At 39.9% G+C, this 25,580-nt stretch overlaps 1 protein-coding gene across 2 annotated transcripts in view; it reads left to right on the top strand.

Moving 5' to 3' along the window:
- RASGEF1B (RasGEF domain family, member 1B) overlaps positions 1-25,580 on the top strand; it is a 53,898-nt gene that overhangs the window by 6,556 nt on the left and 21,762 nt on the right. The window contains exons 2-6 of one of the 2 annotated variants that reach the window (XM_006875070.1): positions 7,404-7,586; positions 9,304-9,426; positions 11,344-11,481; positions 23,149-23,361; positions 24,735-24,809. In XM_006875070.1, the coding sequence (XP_006875132.1) occupies positions 7,410-7,586; positions 9,304-9,426; positions 11,344-11,481; positions 23,149-23,361; positions 24,735-24,809 (726 nt within the window). In that variant the 5' untranslated portion in view covers positions 7,404-7,409. The remainder of the gene's footprint in view (positions 1-7,403; positions 7,587-9,303; positions 9,427-11,343; positions 11,482-23,148; positions 23,362-24,734; positions 24,810-25,580) is intronic. The other variant, XM_006875071.1, reaches the window with a different exon arrangement.

The following is a 25,580-nucleotide window of genomic DNA, read 5'->3' as shown; positions in this document are numbered from 1 at the left end:
GACCCTTACAGTGTTTCTGAGACATAACTGGTGGGTTTGAACCACCCACCTTGTGATTAGCAGTCCAGTGCTTATCTTACAGCGTCACACCATGGAAGTAGGGAGAAAGTAGTAAATTGTGAACTTGCAGAATCCATACCCTCCTGCTGCCCAAAACAAAACAAAAAATGAAATAAAGCAAACCTGCTGCCATCTACTGGCTCCTGCTCACGTGTGACATGTGTGACCCCGTGTGTTAAAGAGTAGAACTGCATCATAGGGTTTGCTCAGTCGTGGATTCCACGGCACATAACCACCAGTCTTTACGTGAACAGTCCATAAGCCTGTCTTCTACAGGACTTCTGGGTGGGTTTGAACCACCAATTTTTAGGTTAATAGTTGAACAAAAACCTTATGTGCCACCTAGGGGCCCTTTGCAGGACCCTAAAGACAGAAAATATTAGTTGTGGGAGCTACAGGAGAAAATAAGACGATTGCAGATAAGAAGGCACCAGAACTACATTGAAATAAAAAAAAAAAATAAATGGTATGGGACTGTAGGATCCGCACTGGACTTCAGACCACCAGGTTGACAGTTCAAATTCATCAGCTATTCCTCAGAAACCCTATACAAACAGTGTCGCTATGATCCGATTCGGTGGCACTTAACAACATGGAACTCCTGGAGTGGTGCTCTTTGATAAGCACTGGACTGCTAACCACAGGCTGACAGTTCAAACTCACCAGCTGCTTCCCAGAAACCCTATACAGGGGTCTCTATGACTCAGAACCGACTCGACAACACTTACCAACAACAAATGGGTCAGTTTATTGTCACATTTAGCTCTTCTTACCTTAGGGAAATTTTTGAGTAAATGATTCTTAGTGTTCGTGGTGGTGGGGATGGTTATGTGCCACTGATTCGGTTCCAATGCATAGCGACCCTGCATAGGGTTTCCAAGGCTGTAAAATCTTTACGGGAGCAGAAAGCCTCACCTTTCTCCCACAGAACACCTGGTAGTTTTGAACTGCTGACCTTGACATTAGCAGCCCTATTTAGTACCCTGGAATAAATACTTTCCTGAGTCTTGAAGTCTAGTGCTTTGGATAATTGGATTTGTACTCTTCAGCAGTAACCAAACTGGTATTTAATCTCCTGAACACCTCCTCCCCCTTACTTCTTGATTTCAAAACTGAAGATGATAGAACTAAAGACCTAAGCATCAAATCCGAGGAATACTGAACTAGCTGCTGATCTGAACATTCTGTGAAATCCGAGGGAAGATACTTGAGAGGGAATGAGCTACTCTGTTTATCTCCTAAGAGATATAAGAATGTGCTTCACAATCAGTACATTCTGTATCAGTCCAGTACTGACCTTTCTCCTTGTTTATCAAGTCCATCTATGACACAAGGCTGCTGATTCGCACAGAAAGCAGCTAGACTAGTCACCTGTTAAAGATTGTCCAACAATGAATGATGAATCTTATGACCCATGGCTCTCCTTTGGCCATTTATCTCATTAAAAATGATCACTGGAAATCTATCAAGTCCATATAAATAAGTATTACTGTATCTCATTGACCGGTAAGATGCCATTGGTTGTTACACGCTATGTTATTTCATATATTGTTAAATAATTTTAAAAAAACCTGTCAATTAAATAAACAAATTAAATATTTTCTTATATTGATTTTGAGATGTATCCCAATTTCAAAGCTACTAAAACGCTTTTAAAGTGCACATTAAAACCTCTGTAATCTTTTTGCCTAGATGAGACTTTGCTTTGATTGAAAATGTCAGTTGCTTAAATATTGCAGTTGACAGTATTGCTTTTTAATAAGAGTAATTTATGATGTTAATAAGTCTTTCGAGCCCAGAACATGTCAAACATATACATTTTTCTACTAGTCTACAATTTGGGACAGACAGGCCTTTCATTTTATTATTAAACATTCAAAGTTCAAAGAAGACCATTTGCAATATAATATGATGTGCTGGAAGTTTTGAGTATGGTATTTGTAGACCTAGGTCTGTCTGTCCTTTACTCGATGTGTAACCCCAAGTGACTTCTTGCAGTTTTTCTGCACCTCAGTTTCTTAATGCAGTGCAAAAAGGAGGAGGCTACCAGCCAAACTAAGTGGTTGTAGAATACAAAAAGACGTTTGTAGGCAGTAAAAGATTACAGAAATGAGAGGTGCTGCAATTCTCAGAGTCTCTCACTCCTTGGATCCAGGGATCTTGCTTGAGGGGGAATTCAGAGAAGAAAAAGATTGTGGAATGCTGTGGCCTTTCCTAGCACATGGGATCCCAGAGATTCCATAGCATAAAGTGCAATTAAGGATGGAGAAGGACTTGCTAGGGGAAAATGCTATTCTAAGTGTATGGCAGGAGTTCTGGTATGGTGCTGTGGATTAATGCGCTGGACTGCAAAATTGGTTTGAGCCGCAAGGTTGGCAGTTCAAGCTCACCAGCCTCTCCTTGGAAACTCTATACAGTGTCCCTATGGGTTGGAACCGACTCAGTGGCACTTAACAACAACAACAACAAAGTGTATGGCAAGGTAGAAAAAAAATCTGTATAAATAAGGAGTAGAGTTACTTGGGGCGATGTGAATCTTAGTACTAGGTTGCTGCTGCAAAACCAGCTGATTAGCCAACAGCAGAAATAAGTGCTTGTTGAGTTGATTCCGACTCATAGCAACCCTATATAGGGTTTCCAAGAGCAGCTGGTGAGCTTGAACCACCGACCTTGAAGTTCAAAGGACTTTGCAGTCTGATGCATTAGCCCACAGTGCACACCAGGACTCCAGCAGAAATTGTTGTTGTTGTTGTTAAGTACCATAGAGTCGGTTCTGACTCATAGCGACCCTGCACAGGGTTTCCGAGGCTCTGTAAATCTTTACGGGAGCAGAAAGCCTCATCTTTTTCCCACGGAATCGCTGGTAGTTTCGAACTGCTGACCTTGAGGTTAGCAGCCCGATTCGTGACCACTACGCTACCAGAGCTCCGTAGGAAGCAGAAAATGGTCTGTGGTATACACTCTTCTTATAATTGATTTTTAAAATATGATAAGCTGTCACCCAAGTTAAATTACTTCAGTTTGAATTCCAGGTTCATTTTAGAATAAGGGGGCTTCAAAAGTGCATGGAAAATTTCCATTATCTTTTTATTCAGATTTTCTGCAAACTTTTTGAAGTCCCCTTCCTATGTTATTCTGGTTGGAAAAGCTTATTTAAATATTGATGTTTTGAACCTCCTCAGAGAAATCCTGTGAGTGGTACATCCCCAAAGAATAATATAAAACCTTGTTTTGCCATTGCCCTGATAATCATTCTCCAAGGAGAACTTTATTGTAATAATTCTCCAAGAAGGTCATTTCGTTAGAATTTAGGAAGGGATGAGTAAAGTTGGGAATTATTTTTCAGTTGGAAACCATACTGGTGTTGGGAGAGGAGTCAGGGAGAATAAGTAACTCTGATGTTTTTGCAGTTAAGAAGTGTACCAGTACTAAAATTTGGTTAAATCTGAAACCTTATCTCCTTTATAGAAGTAAATAACAAAGAAGTTCAATTACTTGGTGGCTTTCGGTGGCCTGAAGGGGAAGTCTGAATGACCGTTTCTACTTTGAGGGTTAATACTTACTCTTACTAAGGCCATTTGTGATTTAGTGGTAGAATTCTTGTCTTCTATGTGGCAGATCTAGATTCTGCTTACAGCCAATGCACCTTCTGTACTGACAGTCAGCATCTATGTATCATTGAAGGCTTCACTGTTGCTGGGATACTAAGCAGCTTTCAGCAGAGCATCCACAGACTAAGACAAAACTAGGAAGAAAGGCCTAGCAATCCATTTCCAAAAAAACAACCAGGAAACAGCTATGGATCACAATGGTCCCGTCCTCAGCTGATCATGAGGAGGGTGCAGGATCCGGTGCATTCGTTCCCGTTGTGCATGGGGTCCTCATGAGTCAGGTGCCATGTGACTTAGTGGTAACTAACAAGAACAGGGTAACAAGCTTAAGGCAGCAGGCGTGCCGGGTTCAGGGAAGTTCCATCCACTCACTTTACACGGTAGCTACTGTGTGGTCTTAGCCTGGTCACTGCACTTCACTTCACTCCTTGGATCTCAGCTTGCACAGTTGTGAAAAGAGATTGGACCAGACTGTGGATGGCACCTGGACTACAACTTCTTCCGGGCCTAGCTTGTTTTTGTAATCACACACATTCTTTGCTGAGCTACAGCCTCTGAATCCCTCTTACTTATCCTTAGGCCGCTAAGCAACCACATCTAATTGATTTTGCAGCTGGAAAGCGAAATGAGCTCTATTGGCCATCCTGGACCAGAAGATTTCTAAGGTCTTTTTGCACTCTAAATATTTTCTGGAATTTCCAAATCTAGGTCAGCCATCTCCCAAAGCACATTATGTAGATGACTTCAGTGGCAACCAGTGAGTGAAGTAATTGAGAAAAATACATGTATGCTTCCTGGCAGAAAGAAAAACACCTCTGGGAGCAAGATGGAGTGAATCTTCTTCTTCCTGTTTGTGAAGCTCAGTGTGTGCTTATAACCACCTTTAAAAAGAAAAACAAAACAAAAACCTTGACTTTGTGTCAATTACGACTCAGGTATCCCCATATGCTACAGAGTAGAATTGAGCTCCTTATAGTTTTCTTGACTGTAATTGTTAGGAGGCAGATCTCCAGGCCTTTTCTTCCACAGGGCCACTGTTTTGTTGTTGTTAAGTGCCATCGAGTCGATTCCGACCCATAGTGACCCTGTATAGGGTTTCCAAGGAGCAGTTGGTGAGCTTGAACCACTGACCTTACAGCTCAAACGGCTTTGTAGTCTGGCGCATTAACCCACTGGATGGGTTCAAATTACCAATCTTTTTGTTAATACAAACTGTGCCATTCATGGACTTATAATCATGTTGAGCTTTTAAATAACACTTTAAATGTTTTTAAAATAGCCTACACACTGGACTATGAACCACAGCATCTGTAGTTCGAGACCACCAACCGAAAAATGAGGCTTTCTGCTCCCTAAAAGATTTAAATCCTCGGAAACCCTATATGAGCTTTTATGAGTCGGCACCCACTCCACAGTATTTAACAATAAAAAATGAACAGAGGGACCCCCTCCTGGATCTCAGAAGTGACTTTTCTCATCTCAGGCCCTGACTTCCCATTTTGAGGATATTGAGTTTTCCTATTTTGAGTTTCCCAGGCCAGGGCAGACATATTCTTATAATTCCCCACCAGGGACAATCCATTTGCAAAGGGTTTTATTGTACGTGAATTATACTCCAGAAAACTAGCAATTTGAAGAGGAAAGAAATGTACTTTGTCCTTTGCCTTGTAAAATGTCTAACGTTAAGTTATTTATTTAACTGCAGTTCCTATGTGTGAGGTCTTTCCAAGTTGGAGGGTATTGCGGACATTTGTGTTAATGTTTACATTCCATAGCTCCTGATTCTTTGGCTATTAACAGCTGTGTCCTGCGGAAGGGAGAGGCATAGCAAAGATGACCCGGGCGGTGACGAATGATTCTCAGTAATCACTGCCTTCCCATTTGTGGCTGTTATTTCATGGGCGCTTGTTAATTCCTTCCCATTTTTGCTATGATTTCACGGATACTGGTTAATTCTCCTTTAACACTGGTTGTGGATAACAAAGTATAAAGATCTGAAGCTTTCATGTGTGTGTTTTCCTATTTATTTTTCTTGCTGCTTCTTGGCCTAAATGAAGAGATCTCCTGTCACATCTGCCCCATAATCAATGCTTTTCATTGGCTACTTCCCGCTGAGGCACGTGCACTCCTTGTGGTCTTTGCCCACCCCCACCCCCACTGTAGCTGTAACAGATGCACTTGGAGTGACTGATGTGACTTCTCTCAGAACAGCTCAGCACCCCTCTCCCATTTGGATGCAAATCTCTTTTGGCATCTTGAAAAGAAGGATTAGCCCAGGTTGTGTCCTCCTGTAGCCTCCACAAGCCCTGTCCCTGTCAGTCCAGGGTCTGGGGTTTGCCTCCTGCATTGCATTATTGGCCTTCTGAATCCCTTGGTCTCCGCAGCTTTTGAATGCCTCCTTTGTCTAGACATGCTGCCAGAAACCTGGAGTCTGTTCTCAAGGCCCGGTGCTCTTTCCCCAGGAATCCCAAGTAATAACTTAATAATCTCTGCCCTCCACTGGGCACCCTCTGACAGGGCTTTGTGAGTTGCACAGTACACAGATGGAGAACAACAACTTATCTCAGGACTGTAACCGTACTCCTTGTCCCCAAATTAGGTGCTTTCTCCACCAGCTTGTTTACACAACTGAAGCTTTTCTAGTCTCCTCCCCTCCACAAAGATTTAACACAAAGGGGTGAAAATCAACAGCATCTGGTTTTGCAGTGAAAACTTGGGAGTCTGAGTTATGCATTAAATCTCTTGAAAAGTTTTGGGGTTAATGTGCTGGACTGCAAGTTCGGTTTGAACCACAAGGTTGGCCGTTCGAGCTCACCAGCTGCTCCTCCATATGAATGGTCACTGTGAGTGGGAATAGACTCCACTTAACAACGATAACACACATTCTAGATCTCTTACAATTTAGTTCTTTCAACTTGAACTTTGGTTGTCTCTGAGCATGTTCTGTGCTAGTTGGCAAGTCCCTAACTAGTTTCTCTTGAGTGAATTCTAATTCATGATAACCTCATGTGTGTCACATTAGAACTCTTGTCCATAAGGTTTTCAATGGTTTATTTTTTAAGAAGCAGATTGCCAGACTATGCTTCTCAAGTACCTTTGTTGTTGTTGTTAAGTGCCGTCTAGTTGGTTCTGAACCATAGTGACCCTGCGTAGTGTTTCTGAGGAGTAGCTGCTGAGCTTGAACCGCTGACCTTGTGGTTCAAAGCGACTTTGTAGCCCAGGGCACTAACTCACAGCGCCACAAACCTCCAGCCATTTGGTTAGCAGCCAAGAGCATTAACTGTTTGCACTACCCAGAGACTATGAATATTTCTTGAATTTCACAAATTCTTCTCAACCCAGTTTGGAGACTTATACATTTCCTACCTTAGTAACATGCTTGGCTCAGATAAAGCAATTCCATACTCAGCGTCCTCCACCCTACCCCATCCCCACTTCCCAGCCTTTTCAACATGGCAGCCAGAGACTTGAATTTAAGTTCAGTTCAGATCCTTTGGTCTAAACAATGATATTTAATGTCACAATATTAGTTCTCAAGAGTATGCATACATGTAGTACCTAAGCAACAATTTGGTTTTTGTTGGCCTCTGGTTTGTATCAGAACCTAAACTCTTTTTTAAATTGTTTATTTATTCGCAGGTTACTAGGATTTAGTGTCCAGTAAAGCTTATTCTTCTGTTAGTGCTGCATATTGCTAACATTGTATTTTTCTTCTTTTTTTATTCCTTTTAGGAAAGCATGCCTCAGACTCCTCCCTTTTCAGCAATGTTTGACAGCAGTGGTTACAACCGAAATCTCTATCAGTCTGCAGAGGACAGCTGTGGAGGCTTGTATTACCATGACAACAACCTCCTCTCTGGATCTCTGGAAGCACTCATCCAGCACTTAGTACCAAATGTGGATTACTATCCGGATGTAGGTATTCATGTTCTTCTTAAACACATCCTTGGCACTGAGCAGAAGTTACACTACAGTAGGCAGGGGCCATAGATACTCCAGAATTACATCTGAGTTGCTAAGACTTAAGAATTGTTCTAATAATAGATTTTACATTGATTATGCTGACAGTTCCTAGTTTGAGTGCCTAGAGATCACATTAGCCAGATTTAGGTGTCATTTGAATATCTTGTTACTTTTCAGGTCACACATCACTTCGAAAGCATTAAAATCAACAGCCAAATAAAGTATTTGTATATTTGCATTGGTTGTATTTAAAAAAAAAAAAAAGGTGACAGAGAACATTTGCTGCTCCTACAATATTTCATTTTTTAACCTCCCAAAGCCATGATTGGAAAAATGGCGTTAGTTAGGGAAAGTACATAGGAGAGAGAACAAGACTTACACTTAAGATGTGATTCTTTGTAGATTGAACATCAGCTGACATATTGACGTATGTCTTACTGTGATAACCTTCATTTGTATATCTGCAGAAAAATGTGTAATGATGTCTCGGGACATCTTTATACATTTTCTCAAACTTCACAGTAATTCAAAAATGTTAGAGAGGAAAAAACTGAAATCTAAAGTATTGAGTAATTTGCACAGGGATTCATTCAGCATCAGCACATGGGTTTTCTATCACTAGAGCAAGTGGCTTTTTCCCCCCTCCCTTGTGCCACAGCTGCCCTTGTGAAATTGAGCTGATTTCATAAGCAGCTGGCTGTTGATAAATATTTCATGAGAATATCCAGACACTACACATTTGTATGTTTTCATAAGTATAATAATGACCTTGGTGTGCAAAGGATCATTTATGTTTGCCACAGTAATTCACCATAATGTTCCTGCCGGCATTCTCTCACTTGTTTGTGATTTGTTACATAGCACTTTTGAATATGTTGCCACACAGGGAAAACTTGTAATCAAAAGTAAAAGGCATCCCTTGTTCAGTCCTGTAAGTGTTTATGAGCTACTTCAGGCGCCTAAGGAAAAATAAATAAATAAAAACCCCATGGAATTTCTCTTTCCATTGGGAGTCTGAAACTATTATAACAAATAAGCACTACTTCATTAGTGACTTCTGGAGAGACAATGTGGTAAAGAAAAGTATAGAGTGTTACATTATGCTTTATCAAATTGCTGAACTTCTGAGCAAGCAAATGGATGACTTGAAAGCCCGCCTTTGAATGTTTTAACACAAACACTCCAGTGTGTTACACTGACCACACTGGAGAATTCTTTGTGTGTGGGGGGGATGCGGTAGTGGGGAATGCTTCCCATTGAGTTGCCATAATATTTGGACACAGAAGAAGAGTCTATATGGGTGGTATATTTGAGTTAGATTTATCTTTCGGGACTGAATTCCATTCTACTTTACAAGAATGAGTTATGTGTCCTGGTATTCTGGCTCCCTGAGAATAGACATGAAAATTTGCTCTGAATAATATTATGACCCACACATGTCCTATAGTTTTGTTATTTTTAGTATGGCTCAAGGGAAAAAGATATATCAGATGGTAAAAGGAAACCCATCTTAAACTGATTTTTTCCTACTTAGGATGCATCTCTTTTGATTCTGTAGCCCATTAACTTTGATAAAGGGATTGTAATGAAATAAGATGGAGAATAGATAGGAGAGAGAGAGTCATTACCAGGTGAATGTAACCATGATCATTCTTTTCTCTTGCCACAGAGAACATATATATTTACCTTCCTACTCAGTTCTCGGTTATTTATGCATCCATATGAACTAATGGCCAAGGTTTGCCACCTGTGCGTTGAACACCAGAGACTCAGTGATCCTAGCAGTGATAAGGTAATGGTACTTTTTAAACATTACTTTTTTTTTTTCTATTAGGTTTAATAACTTTAGGACTTAATTTTTGTGAAGTTGGTTTCTCTAAGCCTTTAAACAACCCTTGTAGAGTGAATATGTCTCTCCCCAAGCCTGGCTGCTACAAATGGTTTATGGCTGCTAACCTAAAGGTTGAGAGTTTGAACCCACTCAGCGACTGGAAAATAAAAGGCTGGGTGAACTGCTTCTCTAAAGATTGTTGTTGTTTCTGAGTGCTGTGATGTTGGTTCTGACTCATAGCGACCATGTATAGGGTTTCCAAGGCTGCAATTATTTCAGGAGCAGAAAGCTTCATCTTCCTCCCACAGAATAGATGGTAGATTTGAATTGCTGACTTTTCGATAGCAGTCCAGTGCCTGGCAACTTCACTACCAGGACTCTTTTTTATAAAGATTATAGCCAAGAAAACCGTATGGAGCACTTCTACTCCTCTAACAAGTTGCCATGAGTCACAGTCAACTTGATGACAGGTGCTGTAGAATAAGCATGTATTGTTAACTGCAAGGTTGGAGGTTAACACCCTCAAGCTGCTTCTCAGAAACCAACTCAATGGCACGTAGCAACAACAACAACATCTATGTATAGGAAGTTGGGAGTATAAGGGAGCTCCAAAAATTCTTGGAAACATGGAATTAAAAACCAATGGAAGTGATCCCCTAATGCAAGAAGCCAGCTGTCCAAAACACTGTTTGTCAAAGGTCTGTCTGAGAACACAACTGAGGAAACATTGAAGGAGTCATTTGATGGGTCTGTTTGTGTCAGGATAGTCACAGACCATGAATCGGGCTCCTCCAGAGGGTTTGGGTTTGTAGACTTCAACAGTGAAGAAAATGCTAAAGCCTCCAAGGAGGCCATGGAGGATGAGGAAATTGATGGAAACAAAGTTACCTTGGACTGGGCCAAGACTAAGGGCAAAGGTGGCTTCAGAGGACATGGTGGAGGCCGAGGAGCATTTGCAGGCAGAGGCAGCCATGGCAGAGGAGGCCGGGGTGGATTTGGTGGCAGAGACCGGGGAGGATTTGGAGGGCAAGGAGGCTTCCGGGGAGGTGTGAAGGAGGAGATCACAAGCCACAAGGAAAGAAGACGACGTTTGAGTAGATCATCCATCCCTGTCTTTTCCTCTTCCATTTGTAAGCAAGGACTCTGGGGTTTTTACTCTGTTACCGGATCATGACAGAGCCTTCTGAGGATATGCCGAGACAGTAGCCCTGTGGTCTATTTAGAAATCCTATGGAACACATTTAGACGAGAGCTGCCCTGTGGTTTTGACTGGATTTGAATTTATATTTAGTTTTATCCCATGTACAAAACCATTTTTTTCCTACAAATAGTTTTTTTTGTTGTTTTTTTTTTGTTTGTTTTTTAGTTGGGGGTTGTAAATCAAGCAGGATGTTTTATCATGGTTTTTGCTTCAGCTACTTTTGGACAGATTAAAAAGTCGGAAACTCTGGGGGAAAAACCAAACAAACAATGGGGTTTTCCACAAACTTTTTGTAGCCCCCTTGTATTATAAGAAGCTCTTGGCATAGTGGTTACTAGTTAGGCTGATAACCTCAAGGTCAGTAGTTCGAAACTACCAGCTGTTCCATGGCAAAAAGATGAGACTTTCTGCTCCCGTTAAGATTTACAGCTTAGGAAACCTTATGCACCTTGTATTATAAAGAACATGACATAAATCTAAGGCTATGGGAGACTCCTTGGACTTGCCTTAAGTTGAGGACACTTGGCATTACTATACAAGGTAGGGGGAGGCTGAGCTATTTCTTCCAGCCCAGACACTTTGCATTAGAAAATTTTCAGTGACACTGTTGATAATTGTCTTCTTGATGTACTCTGTGAAACAGGTAGCACTGACTCATACATGCTTTTTCTCCCTAGAACCAGATAAGAAAAATTGCACCTAAAATCCTTCAACTCCTGACAGAATGGACAGAAACATTTCCTTATGATTTTCGGGATGAAAGAGTGATGAGAAACTTAAAAGATCTGGCTCACCGAATAGCCAGTGGTGATGAGGTTGGTAATCTGAATTGAACACAGCATTTGAATTCCCAGGCATAGCCTTAGAAATGATGCTGAATTATATACATCAGCATTTCTGTTGCTTAATTGCTGTTTTACCTTTGGGCAAGTCTTCTACATAACGTATTGGTACATCCTGGTGTGGTGCTGTACAATAAGCACTGGACTGCAAGGTTGGTTTGAACCAAAAGGTCAGTGGTTCCAACTCACCAGACACTCCTCAGAAACCCTGTATGGATGGGGTCGCTAGAAGTTGGAACTGACTCAACAGCACTTAACAACAACAACAGCAATATTTGATATGTCACATGAAGATGATTGTATCATCCTACTTCAAAGGACTGTGATCTCCAGTTATTTGTAGTTAAGTTGAGGTATGTTAATGTTAGTTCATACATAAGATTCATGTTGCAGGTGTGTTTTAACTTTAGTTTGTTTACATCTTTAATAAAAATGGTTTGGACACAGATAACAGATATAAAGTGAGTAACATTAATATATCAATAGATAATAAATAACATATTAATAAATCATAACTAGAAATGGTGGTGCTAGTGCTATGTACTGTGGAGTCGGTTCCGACTCATCGCGACCCTGTGCAGGGTTTCCAAGGCTGTAAATCTTTATAGGAGCAGAAAGCCTCATTTTTCTCCAGCGGAACAGCTGGTAGTTTCAAACTGCTGACCTTGTGGCTCGCAGCCTGATTCGTAACCACTACGCTACCAGAGCTCCTTAGAAATGGTAGGGGGCTTCAAAAAGTTCTTGGGAAATTCCATTATCTTTTAATTCCATTTTTCCATGAAGTTTCTGAAGCCCCCTTGTATAAGTCTCACTTTCAGAAAAGAGAAAGCATACTAATTCTTTAGTGCAGTGAATGAAAAGAAATTTTAAAGAACTGTCTTATAAAGGACATTATCCATAGGTACATAGAGGGGGATCATGGAAAACATTCTTAATAGTGCTTGCAAAAAATGCCTCTTGCTTAAAGCGGAGGCCATAGCACAAATGTATCATTTGACATAGGCGATTCCTTTGAGGAAGAGGAGAAAACAAAGAGAAAAGGATCCAAGGCTTTTGGTGTCCTGAAGTAGATTGGGGGCTAGCGCCTAAAATACACTGAGGTGGAAAACAAGGCTCTTAGATAATCTGCCATAAATATCTGAGCCTTTGATAAGAGCTAACTAGCTGTGACAAAGTCAAGGTTATCCTCTTTGAAGCAGGCCTGGAGGGCAGATATTCTGTGTTGAGACTTGCTGGGCGAGGATGTCTTTGTAGTGTATGTATTGCTGCTGAGCAATTAGGAGCAGGTTATTTAGGCACAGATACAACATTTTCACATAAAAAGTAGATGAAGCATTTGGCCATTTGTAATAATGTCTTGTTTCATTGATCTTAATACATTTTTCCAGTATGAATAATCTTCCTTGAGAACTCATGTGGTACACTCAGTAAGAAGCAGTTGTATTCTCAAGGTCTTGTAATAAGACAATCTATCTTTTCTGTCCACTTCTTATGAATGCATTTTAATACTACTTCCCCTGACTTAGAAAAGAAAAGAAAAAGACCAAAATTATATAAAATTAGAGGTTGAAAAATCTGCAGTACTCTGGATTATGTTTTAGCTCATGAAATGAAATTTACCCTTTTACAGTTTGCTTATGACATTATATTAAACCCTGGTGCGTAGGATAGCCATCAAGACTGAAAATGAGTAGTTACCTGAGTCATTTTGCAAGTTGAAGACGGTTATAATCATTTTGCCTGTTTGCCTGTTACAGATTCCAGCCAGGCATAAATGAGTAGGTTTCTCACAGAGGCAAAAGTTAAGCCTCACAGTGCAGTTTTGTAGGATAAATTTTCTATTAAAGAAATTTGCTGTTGGATTGCTTGGTTGGGTCCGTGTTGGATCAGTGGACTTAATTTATGTTAAGCTACTCAGATCCACCACTTGTTTGTCAGTGGTGGATCTTCTGAGTAGCTTTGTTGTTGTTAAGTGCCGTGGAGTAGGTTCCGACTCACAGCGACCCTGTACAGGGTTTCCGAGGCTGTAATCTTTGCGGGAACAGAACGCCTCATCTTTCTCCCGTGGAACAGGTGGTAGTTTCGAATTGCTGACCTTGTGGTTCGCAGTCTGATTTGTAACCACTACGCTACCAGAGCTCCTTTATGAGCAGCTTAACATAAATCAAACCTACTGTGGAGGTTTGCATGCTGCTCTGATGCTAGAAGCTATACCCCCCAGTATTTCAAGTTTCAGCAGGATCACCCATGGTGGGCAAGTTTCCATGTAGACAGACTAGGAAAAAGGTGCTGTAGGATAAGCACTTGACTGCTAACCACAGGGTTTGTAGTTCATACCCACCAGCTGCCCTCAGAAACCTTATACAGGTTCAGTATGAGTCGAAATCAGCTCACCAGCACTTAACAACAAACAACACAATCTAAATTTTTCTTAATTGGGAAGCGAAATCCTTATGAATAGCAACAGATTGTCTGATATAGTGCCAGAAGATGAATCCCTTAGGTTGGAAGACACTCAAAAAATATGACTGGTGAAGAGCTGTCTCCTCAAAGTTGAGTTGACCTAAATTATGTGGATGGAGTAAGGCTCTCGGGACCTTTATTTGCTGATGTGGTACACTCAGTAAGAAGCAGTTGTGAACATCCATTAATAATCAGAATGTAGAATTAATCAAAATGTGAATTAATACGCCATAAAGTATGCACCTAGCAGAACTAGAAGTCATAAAAAATGAAATGGAACATATAAAGATTAATATCCTAGGATTGGCCATTTTACAGATGGTCCTATAGTCTACTTTGCTAGGAATAGCAAACTGAAGAAGAATTGAACTACTGTTTAATTTATTTAACAGCCACTAATGTCAAAGATGAAAAAACTGAAGGTTTTTTACCAGCTTTTGTAGTCTAAAATTGACCAAACATTCAGTCAATTGCATTAATAATTACCAGTGAAAGGGAAAAGAAGAATGATCAATAGCTGAAAAAGATGGTCTTGGTGATAGAAAATTACATCTGAGATCATACGCAACAATTTTGCAAGACCGACAACTTACTCATTGCAAGTACCATTTTCAACAACAAATAAGGCACCTATACACATAAAATAAACTCAATAGCAATGGAGTTTATCATAAAATATTAGACAATTCAGGAGTCATCAAAATAAGATGGAAAGAATACTCAAATTCACTGTACCAAAAAGATTGAATAGGTGTTCAACCATTACATTGCTGTTAAATGCCATCAGGTAGCATATAATCAAGAGCGAATGGTGTTGAAGAAAGAATTCCAAGTTGCACTAGAGGTATTGGTGAAAAACAAGGCACCAGATGTTGCTAGAATACCACCTGACATGTTTCACTAAACAAATGTAGTCCTGAAGGTAATCACTTGCCTGTGCCAAGAAATTTGGAAGACAGCTACTTGGTCAATCAACTAGAAAAGATTCATGACCATTTAGAAGAAAAGTGATCTACCAGAATGCAGAAATTATCAAATATCATTAATACTGCACTTCCATAAAATTGTGCTGTAGATCATTCAAAAAGTCTTATAGTAGTACATCCATAGGGAGCTGCCAAAAATTTAATCTAGATTCAGAAGAGGATGTGGAACAAGGTATATCATTGCTGACTTCAGATAGATCTTAGCTCAAAGTAGAGAATACCAGAAAGATGTTTACTTTTATTTTGTGACACAAAGACATGTGACTATGTAGATCATAACAAACTATGGGTAACTTTGTGAAGAATGGGAATCCAGAACTAATTTTGCTCATGCAGAACTTGGATGTAGACCAAATGGTAGTCATTTGAACAGAACAAGCAGATAATGAATGAATGGTTTAAGATCAGGAAAGGTATGCATCAGGGTTGTATCCTTTCACCATACTTTTTAAACCTGTATTTTGAGCAGATAATTTGACTATATAAAGAAGAATGTGGCATTAGGTTTGGAGGAAGAATTATAAACAATCTCCGATATGCAGATGATACAATCTTGCTTTTTGAAAGTGAAGAGGACTTGAGACACTTACTGATGAAGATCAAAGGATACAGCCTTCAGTATGGATTATACCTCAACGTAAAACAAAAATGCTCACAACTGGACAATGAGGCTTCGAAACATTTGTGGAGAAAGTCCATTCATTATCTTTTAATTTCATCTTCCACAGATTTTTGAAACACCCTCAAAAGCAACATCACAATATATGACAAAAAAAGTTTTATGTGAAGAATTTCATTTTATTTAGATCCCCAATCAGCTCCCATGGAAGCAGTTGTCAAGAAATTAAATGATGTATTGCATTGGACAAATAGTCTGCAAAAGACCTCTTTAAAACAAAGATGCTTTTTAACCTTAGTCCTTTAAGGACTAAGGTGTGCCTGACCTAAGCCATAGTGTTTTCTGTCCCCACATGCTTGGGAAAGCTGGACAATGCATAAGGAAGTCTGATGCATCTGATCCATTTGGATTGTGGTGTTGATGAAGAATATTGATTGTGCTATGGACTGCCAGAAGAATGAACTAATGTGTCTTGAGGAAGTACAGCCAGGGAACTTAGAAGGGAGGATGGTGAGACTTCATCTCGCATATTTTTGGACCTGTTATCAGGAGGCACCAATCTTTGGAGAAAGACATAATGACTGGTAAAATAGTTGTTATTGTTGTTAGGTGCCTTTGAGTTGATTCCGACTCATAGCGGCCCTGTATACAATTGAACCAAACACTGCCTGATCTTGCACCATCCTTACAATCATTGTTATTTAAGTCCATTGATGTATCTACTGTGTCAGTCCATCTCATTGAGGAGTTTCCTCTTTTTCACTGACCATCTACTTTAACAGGCATGATTTCTTTCTTTTTGATATCCTCATTTCTATAAACCATAGAGGTAGTTGCCTTGTATTAATGTCGCTTTCAGCTTTAAAATTGTGTAGTTAATGCTTTTCCTCAGTTCTTTGCTTGCAGACTTCTTTTATCTTTTTAAACATTTTATTGTGAATTGATTGAAGGTTTATAGACAACACCATCAACTTTACCTTCAACAAATCATCTCAATGATTACATTCCCCTCCATGCAACAACCGTTATCCTGCTTCCTCCTGGAGGTTTCCATTTGCATCCCACCTACCTTCCTGTCCCTTCTCAACTTGTCCCTAGGAAAGTCTTGCCCTTTTGGTTTTGAATGATTAACTTTTCTGTGATGAGCATTCCTCACCAGTGCTCTTGTCTCCCCTATAAGCCTCTCTACTGCTTGGGTGAAAATTGGGCCACGAGGGTAAGTTCCATTCGAGATCTGAAGGCTTGTCAAGGGCCATAGTCTGCTTGCAGTCTTCTTATCTATGATGTGCTTCAGTGTATCTCGTCTGAGAGGCCTTCTTTATTACCCCACTGACTGTCACCATAGCACCCTGTGTCTTGTTTTGTTTTTATTTTGTTGTTGTTAAGTGCCACTGAGTTGGTTCCAACTCATAGTGACCCTGAATAGAGGAGTGGCTGGTTAGTTTGAACTGCTGACCTTGAGGTTAAACTGACTTGGAAGTCCAGTGCTTATCCTGCAGCACCACGATTCCTTCATAGTGATTTCTTTGCTAGTCATAGAATCCTTAATAGGCACTTAGCAGTGTTTGAATGGATAAATGAATGAACAGATGAACAAACCAGTGAATCAATTGTTGGAATAAGAAAAAAATGATTTCTCTTCACTAGTAGGAGCATGGGTTTCAGGTGTGACTTGTTGCTTCTTGCCTGGGACTTTTGGGATTTGTTTTTTGGCAGTCAGGGAGTCCAGGTGTGCTCTGTATATAATTTAGTCAGGTTCTTCTGAATTTGCTATAGCAGTTCCACATAATTTGGCTTAATATGTTTCCCCCCTGGGGATTTGCCCCAAATGAAGTGGTTTATTAGACCTTGCCTGCAAGAAACATAAAATGAAACTAATGATTGAATTACATGACAAATGAGTATAGTGGGCAGAATGCAATTTTCTCTTCCTTATGGGGCTGGTCTTTATAATAAGAACTTCTGTCTTTATTTGCCAGGTAATTACTGTCACTGGCATTTGAAGTTATAAAAAAGAATAAGTACATATTTAGCAATTCATGACTCATTGATGAAGTATGCTTAACAACATGAAGCGTAGTTTCTCTAATGGAATCAAATGTCAGCAAGAGACTTAAAGAAGTCACACACACACTCAAACAGTAGTTCTTTGTTATCCACAATGCTTTCTTCCTGTGCCCCATTTGGTACAGTTCCCCCCTACATGTTTTGCTGCTTTTTGTTCACTAGCAACTTTGGAGTTCAGTCCTAGAGCATACATTCCCTCTGCCACCTCCTTAGAAGCATTTGTAAAGTGCAGAAGGAGAAGGAGTTCCTGGGTGATGCAAACAGTTAAGCACTTGTCTACTAGCTGGAAGGTTGACAGTTTTAATCCACCCAAAGACAACATCTCAGAAGAAAGACCTGGTGATTTGCTTCTGAAAGATCACACCCTTGAAAACCTTATAGAACAGTTCTAGTCTGCCCACACAGGGACTCCTGTGAGTTGGAATTGACTTGGTGACTACTGATAACATCAATATTAACAAATTTCGGAATACAAATCTTTCACCAGATACGTCTCATGGTGTAGAGAGCATTAGATCTCACACATGACTGCATATTAGAATCACCTGGCAATATTTACATGTGGGGGGTTTCATAAAGTCTGTGGAAAATCTCCTTTATCTTTTAACTGTATTTTTCACAAGCTTTTTGAAGCCGCTTGTACCTAGGCTGCACTCCAGACCAAGTAAATCCAGAATGGAGGGGGCAGCCTTCTGCCTGATTCCATTTAGTTGTTTTAGTTGTGCATTGTGTTCATTGCTTCTCAGTTAGTACCTTCAGGTGATGAGCTGCAGGCAAGTGGAAATTTCTGACTAAAGTATTTTCTTTGGTAATACTGTGATGGAGAGAAAGGTGTGCATGATGTAGGAGTGATAATGTTTGGAAGAAGTGCTGAAACGTAGGGTAATGCATGAGGTTTGTGGGTATTTTTGAGTGAAAAGAACTTTCTTATTTGTGTTAATGAAGAAATCCCACATAATGGGATTTTTAACATTTCTTATAAATGGCTTAATAGCCAAAATGGTACAAGTATGTCTAATCTTTTTTCAGCATGGAAGAATTCATGGAAGACTCTGAGCCACTTTATTTTCATCTCAATATTTAGAAAAGCTGCTAAGTGAGGGATTTGCCAAAATAAAAGTATTTGAGTTATTTGTGCAGCAATGTCAGAGAGACAGCTAGTCTGAAATGAAACTAACTGATAACTTTGAATGATTATGGAAAAGAGTGTTATATGAGACAATGGGACATTTTCTGACTGCTAATGGTCCTGTAAGTCTTGGTGTGACACTGTAGGATAAGCACTAGACTGCTAACCACAAGGTCAGTAGTTCAAATTTACCAGCAGCTCCTTGGAAACTGTAAACACGGTTGCTATAAATCAGAACTGATTCAATGTCATACAACAACAACAAACTGTGAGAAAATCTATCTGTAGACCTGATGTGTTACTATAGTATAAGCACTGCCCTGTTAAACTGCAAGGCTGGTTGGTGTTCAAACCCAGCAGCCATTCTTTGGAGAACCCTCTACAGACTCCTTACGAGTTTGAACTGGCTTAACTGCAACAACAACAATGTTCTATCGCATTTATCAGCCATTTTACAAGCTTCTTCTCTACATCATGCAAATTTTAATTCCTTGTTGTTTTTTCTATTCATTCTCAAAGTTTACAAAAATCTTTGAAATAACTCAAAGCAAAGAGTCTTCAAAACTTCCACCAATCTTACTTCTCTTTAGTTGTTTGTTTTTTGTGTGTCCTTCCAGAGTTGCTTTAATATATAAGAGCCATCAAAAAAATTTTTTGAAGTCTCCTCGTATACTTATGCCCATAGAAGTACGTATTGGTTATATGTACATGCGTTTGAACGTGCATATTCTTTTTTTTTTTTTTCTCTAGTCATGATGTCCTAGAAATCTTCCAATGTCAGTGCAGAAAGCTGTGTACTCTTTGAAATGCTACACAGTAGCCTGATATATGGAGTCTTTGTGTGGTGTCGTGCGTTAATGCGCTGGACTGCAAGCGTGGTTTGAACCACAAGGTCTGCGGTTCAACTCGTAACCCGCTCCTTGGAAACCCTATACAGAGTCAAAACCTACTCAGTAGCATTTAACAACAACAGTCTGATATAAGATTGACCCATGTTTTTTTTCTTTTTTCTCCTTTTAAAGACCTGTTTTGTTGGAAATAAGCCAGCTAAATTTTTAGACAGCATATTCAGAAGTTTTCTCAGAAAAACTAATTGTAGAAGAGAATCCCCTTAGCCATGTCAAACAGTGTTTAATCAAAGACTGACAAGTGAATAGCTTTTGTAAATAGGCTTTAATAGCTATGATCTTCAACTTTATAAAACGTATTTTCTATTCTGGAAGCTCCATGCTTGGAACTAAAGTAATCCAGAAAGTGCTTATTATGAGTACATTGGAAAATACTGACATAGTTTTAGAACTAGTATCTGACTCTCATGCATGCATTTATGGGGATAAGGAGCTGAAGAAAATATTTTAAGTTTGTAGATTTTTTAATGTAACTCAAAGTCATGAAAGTCGAAAGTGTGAGAGGACTGAAGTGGTGGATTTTAAATAGCCCTCAAGTAGGCTTTGAAATTCCAAAGAAGCATTTTCCTTGAGTGACAAACATGTGAATATTACTCAGTAGATACCCAACTAAAATGAAACCCACTGCCATTGTGTCCATTCCTATTCATAGAGACCCTATAGGACAAAGAACTGTTCCATAGCATCATAGCATTTCTGAGGCAGTAAAGCTTTATGGCAGCTGACTGCTGAATTATTTGCTGCAAAGCAGCTGATGTGTTTGAACTTCCAGCCTTTTAGTTAGCTGCCCAATGCTTAACCCATTGTGACACCTGGGTTCCTTATCAAATAGATTGTTGCTGTAAAGTGCCATTGAGTCAGTTCTGACTCATAGTGACTCCATATAGGGTTTCCGAGGAGTGATTGGTAAGCTTGAACTGCCAACAATGTATTCAAACCAGCTCTGTAGTCCAGTGCATTAGGAGTCCATCAAATAGATAGCATCTACTAAACTGTGGAGTTCAACACTTTTCAAACTTATAGGCATTTTGTTTGTGATTTTTACAGTGACCTAGGAATTTAGAGGTGCCCAGATGTGGCACTATAGGATTACCACTGGACTGCTAACTGCAAAGTTAGCAGTTCAGACCCAACAGCCAGTCTTTAGAAAACCTACATAGGGTCTCTATGAGTTGGAACTGACTTAACAGCAATAACAGAGGAATTTAGAGGGGGCAAGCATGTTGTCCACTGGGGTCATTTAGTCACTGAAGTATATGAACAAGTAGAGCAGACAAAAAGAAGGCTAAATATGTTTTTTTGTTGTTGGTGGTGTTTTTTTTGGATTGATTGTGGGAAAATTAACCATTTCCAGATGTAGTTAATTTCCTTGGCTGAAGTATGCAAATTTCTGTTCATTTGGCTTTTCATAATATTCTCTGGTAAACTAAATTGCCCTTGTAAAATAAATACTAATTTTTTACTTTTTTGACTTGGTAAAATGCCATGCAATTTTCAGATGACTAAATTCAGAAACTGATGAGGGACCATTCAAAGAGATGATTAGGGAGTAAAATGTAAACATGAGCCTTTCTACACCCCCTGTGTTGTCAGTTTGTTGTTTTGTGGTAGCTTGCATGTTGCTATGATGCTGGAAGCTATGCCACCAGTATTTTAAATACCCCCAGGGTCACCCTTGATATATAGGTTTTAGGAGACCTTTCAGACTAAGACAGACTAGGAAGAAAGTCCTACCTCCAAGAAGTAATCACTGAAAATCTTTTAAATCAACACAAGGGTACTAGCCAATATAGTGCTTGAAGATGAACTCTTTAGGTTAGAAAGTACTCAAAACTCAGAGAGACTGAAACAGTAGGCTTGTGCATACCAGAGATCATGAAGGGCCAGGCAACATTTTGTTCTGTTTTACATGAGGTTACCATGTGTCAGAGACAACTTGACAACAACTAACATCAGTAAATTGTCTGGGTTGGTCTTCCTATGGAGCTCAACCTGAGGACTACATTGCCCTTGAATCAGCCTGTTTGCTTTCTTCTGATACAGGCATCATCCAAGGAGATTTGCTTTTTGTCAATTTCCGGCTAAAAAAGAAAGAATAAAATAACTCCACAGCCTATATCATTTTAACTGTTGTTGTTGTTGTTAGGTGTCATTGAGTTGGTACCAACACGTAGCGACCTTGTACACAGCAGAATGAAACACTGCCTGATCCTGGGTCAACCTCACTACTGTAGCCACGCTTGAGTCCATCGATGCTGCCACTTGGCCAATACATCTTGTTGGGGGTCTTCCTCTTTTTCTCTGACCCTCCACCTTATCAAATGTGATATCCTTCTCCAGTGACTAGTCCCTCCTGACATTATGTCCCAAGTATGAGAGATGAAATTTAGCTATCTTGGCCTCCAAGAAGCACTCTGGCTGCATTTCTTCCAAAACGGATCTATTGGTTCTTTTGGCAGCCCATGGCACTTTCAATATTCTCTTCCAACATCATAACTCAAAAGCATCAATTCTTCTACGGTCTTCCTTATTCACCGGCCAGCTTTCACATGCATATGAGGTTATTGAAAGTATCATGGCTTGGGTCAAGTGCACCTTAGTCCTCATTTTAACTATAGCCTAGGAATTGATTGTGAATTCATTTCTTTGACTTGGACGTGTTTTAAAAGGCAAGAGTTCAGTGTTTACTTATATAGTACATGTAATATTTTTTAAACTAGCCTATCTTAAATGTTGTGGCGATATCATAGGGTCACTATGAGTCAGAGCTGACTAGATGGCACCTAGCAGTAACAACAACATCACATACTTAAATAGCAAAACAAGGTGTCAGCTGGTAATAGCATACTTGGAACAATTGCCATGTAGAGAAGAGTTCAATCAGGAATATTAACATTGACTCATGAATTCAAAAGAAATAGGCATGAGCCAAGTGGAGGTCATACTCCAGAATGATTATCTGCTGTTTCCTCATGGCAGTGCATGATGGATGTGGAAGTCAGGAAGGTGATTGTACAGTGGGTGGGAGGTAATGGTGTATTTCAGTCAGTTTGCTGTTTGTTTCCATAGACTAATGTGATTGGTAATTATAGGAATGAGGAAACCAAGAAGGTGACCCTAAAAACATTAAGAAAAGGATGCTCTGTCATATCAATACATTTTAACCCACCCAAAGTAAACAAGTAAATTTCTATCTCACACCAGAGAAAATTTAATCATATGTAGTCCTCATTCTACTGGATTCTCTCAGTAACTAATCTAAAACATTGTGGTAATGTTTTCATGGCCAAATCTGAATTGTTATCATCTACAGACTGCTAGGTTGAATCCTCCGATAGCTGCCTTGAACCAAGGCGGCTCTCTTACATCAAGGCAAAATAGCCTGGGGCATAGTCTTTGAGTCCTCTGCATAGTGGTGGAAATTGATATGCAAAATTAGACTGTAATCCTTTGCTTATGTCCTGGCAGACTTATCGGAAGAATGTTCAACAGATGATCCAGTGTCTGATCCGCAAGCTTGCTGCTCTCAGCCAGTATGAGGAAGTCCTGGCCAAAATCAGCGCTACATCCACAGATCGGCTCACAGTTCTCAAGACCAAACCGCAGTCCATACAACGGGACATCATTACTGTCTGCAGTGATCCTTACACTTTGGCCCAGCAGCTGACTCACATAGAACTGGTAAGACTATTATCATTCTTGCCCTTTACAACCATAGATTTGGTTTGTTTTGGCAACCGGGCAATGTAGTTGTCAACAATAATGGCACAAGTAAAGGTTAGACTGATCCAGATGGGAAATAATCTACAAAATAGTTGGGATATGGTTTTAAGTATTTGAATATAATGCTTTTGATGTTTTGAGAATTCACTTTAAAACAAATATTAAGCAAGACTCCAGAAAACAACTGAGGCTCAAAAAGTTCATTGATGTTCCTCATCTTCCCCCTCAAATTATATTATTCCATAAGCCATTTGCTATCAAGTCGATTTCCACTCATGTCAACCCCATGTGTGTCAGAGCAGAACTGTGCTTCATAGGGTTTCCAGTGCTTGATATTTTAGAAGTATATCACAAAACCTTTTTTTTTTTTAAGGTTTTTATTGTGGATTGAGTGAAAGTTTACAGGGCACATCATCAGTTTCACATTCAGCCATTCATATGACTTGTTTCATTACATTGATTACAATCCCCTCCATACATCATCAGTCAACAGTGTTTCTCTCTATCCTCTTTGGCTTTTCTCCTTTTTTGTGGGGTGGGGAAAAACTTTGCCTTTTTGGAATTTACAGTCTCGGCTTTTAGGGAAGGTTTTTACATTTGTCTGTGGATATCCGGGGCTCATGTATGCGATTACTAACAAGCATACCTGAATAATCAGATGAGGGACAGTTTGCTATGTCTGCTAGGTGGCTAAAGTCTGATCCTCAGAGCCTATGGTTTGGACGGTCTGCAACGCTTGGCCCCACAGGGCCTTGAACTCCTGGCCGCGTCTGCACGGTCTACCTCCGTTTTCCCCTTATTTATTATTTACACAAAACCTTTCTTTTGAGGTGCCTTTGTGGGTAGACTTGAACTTCAAACCTTTGGGTTGGCAGCTGAGTATGTTAACTGATTGCATTACTCACTGACTCAAATTGTTTCCTAACCCACTCAAATTTCAGTATTTTGTGGAGCAAATAATTGCCTCTGTTCAAATCTTTCTTGAATGTGATGCAAGCATTTGGGGCAAAGGGCTTAAACTTTGTAAGCTACTTAAAAAATAGGGGTGTTACAGTCAGGGCAAGGAGATCTGGTAACGTAGTGGTTATGAATCGGGCTGCAAACCTTAAGATCAGCAGTTCGAAACTACCAGCCGCTCTGTGGGAGAAAGATAAGACTTTCTGCTCCCGTAAAGATTTACAGCCTCGGAAACTCTGTATAGGTTTGCTAGAGGTTGGAACCAACTCGGTGGCACTTAACAACAACAAAACAACAACAACAGTCAGGACAGGAAGTTGTCTGTTTCTTGACATTCTGCCTAATATTGTTGGCCTGCTGGGTTTGTCTTTCAGGAGAGGCTCAATTATATTGGACCAGAAGAATTTGTTCAAGCATTTGTACAGAAGGACCCTTTGGACAATGACAAGGTAAAATCCATCAGCCTTGGGAGCCCTGGTGTGGCGCTGTGGGTTAATGCACCAGATTGCAAAGCTGTGTGAACTGCAAGATCGGCAGTTCAAGTTCACCAGTCACTCCTCGGAAACCTTATACAGGGTCGCTATGGGTCGGAACTGACTCGATGGCACTTCACAACAGCGATACCTGGAGGTAGCCCTGGAATCAGAAATTGAATTCCTTCATCTATGGCAGTGGACACAAGAGTTAAAATGATTCTGTTTTGGGTTTTAAAATCAAAAGTGTCTTTTTTGTTTTTTTGCATGTTCCTTACCATGTGTGATTCAGAGCAATTTTCCTTGAGCAAGGTTCCCAAGTAGCCTTATAATATCCTTGCCCCATTGCCAACTTTTAGCCTTTCCTTCCTCCTTATTGGGAAATTTAATAAGCCCTTACAGCAAGTGGATGCAGGAATTTGTGGTGATGAAGGTAGGAGATAAAAGCATAATGATTTTAGCAGATGAAGTGGGAAAGAAAATGCAAGGGAATCCTATGCTCATGATTCAACAATAGCTAGGACAGTAAGACAGGAAGCGCATCCAGCTTTCTGAGCTGGGGCCTTACTGCTTTATCTCTCGTTTCAAGGTGACTTGCTTATGACAGCTTTACTATCTGGGTAAAGACAACACATAAAGAAAATAATACAAGTTACAGACTCTAATATCAGTGTTCACACATGCATCAGGAATCATTTTTCAGTGACTTCCTGAAGTATTCTGACTTGTTAGGCAGGGACTGCATCA

Source organism: Chrysochloris asiatica, unplaced genomic scaffold, assembly GCF_000296735.1.
Source record: "Chrysochloris asiatica unplaced genomic scaffold, ChrAsi1.0 scaffold00311, whole genome shotgun sequence".
NCBI lineage: Eukaryota > Metazoa > Chordata > Mammalia > Afrosoricida > Chrysochloridae > Chrysochloris > Chrysochloris asiatica.
Note: the sequence above shows the minus strand (reverse complement) of the source record. Positions and strands in the feature narration are given on the sequence as shown.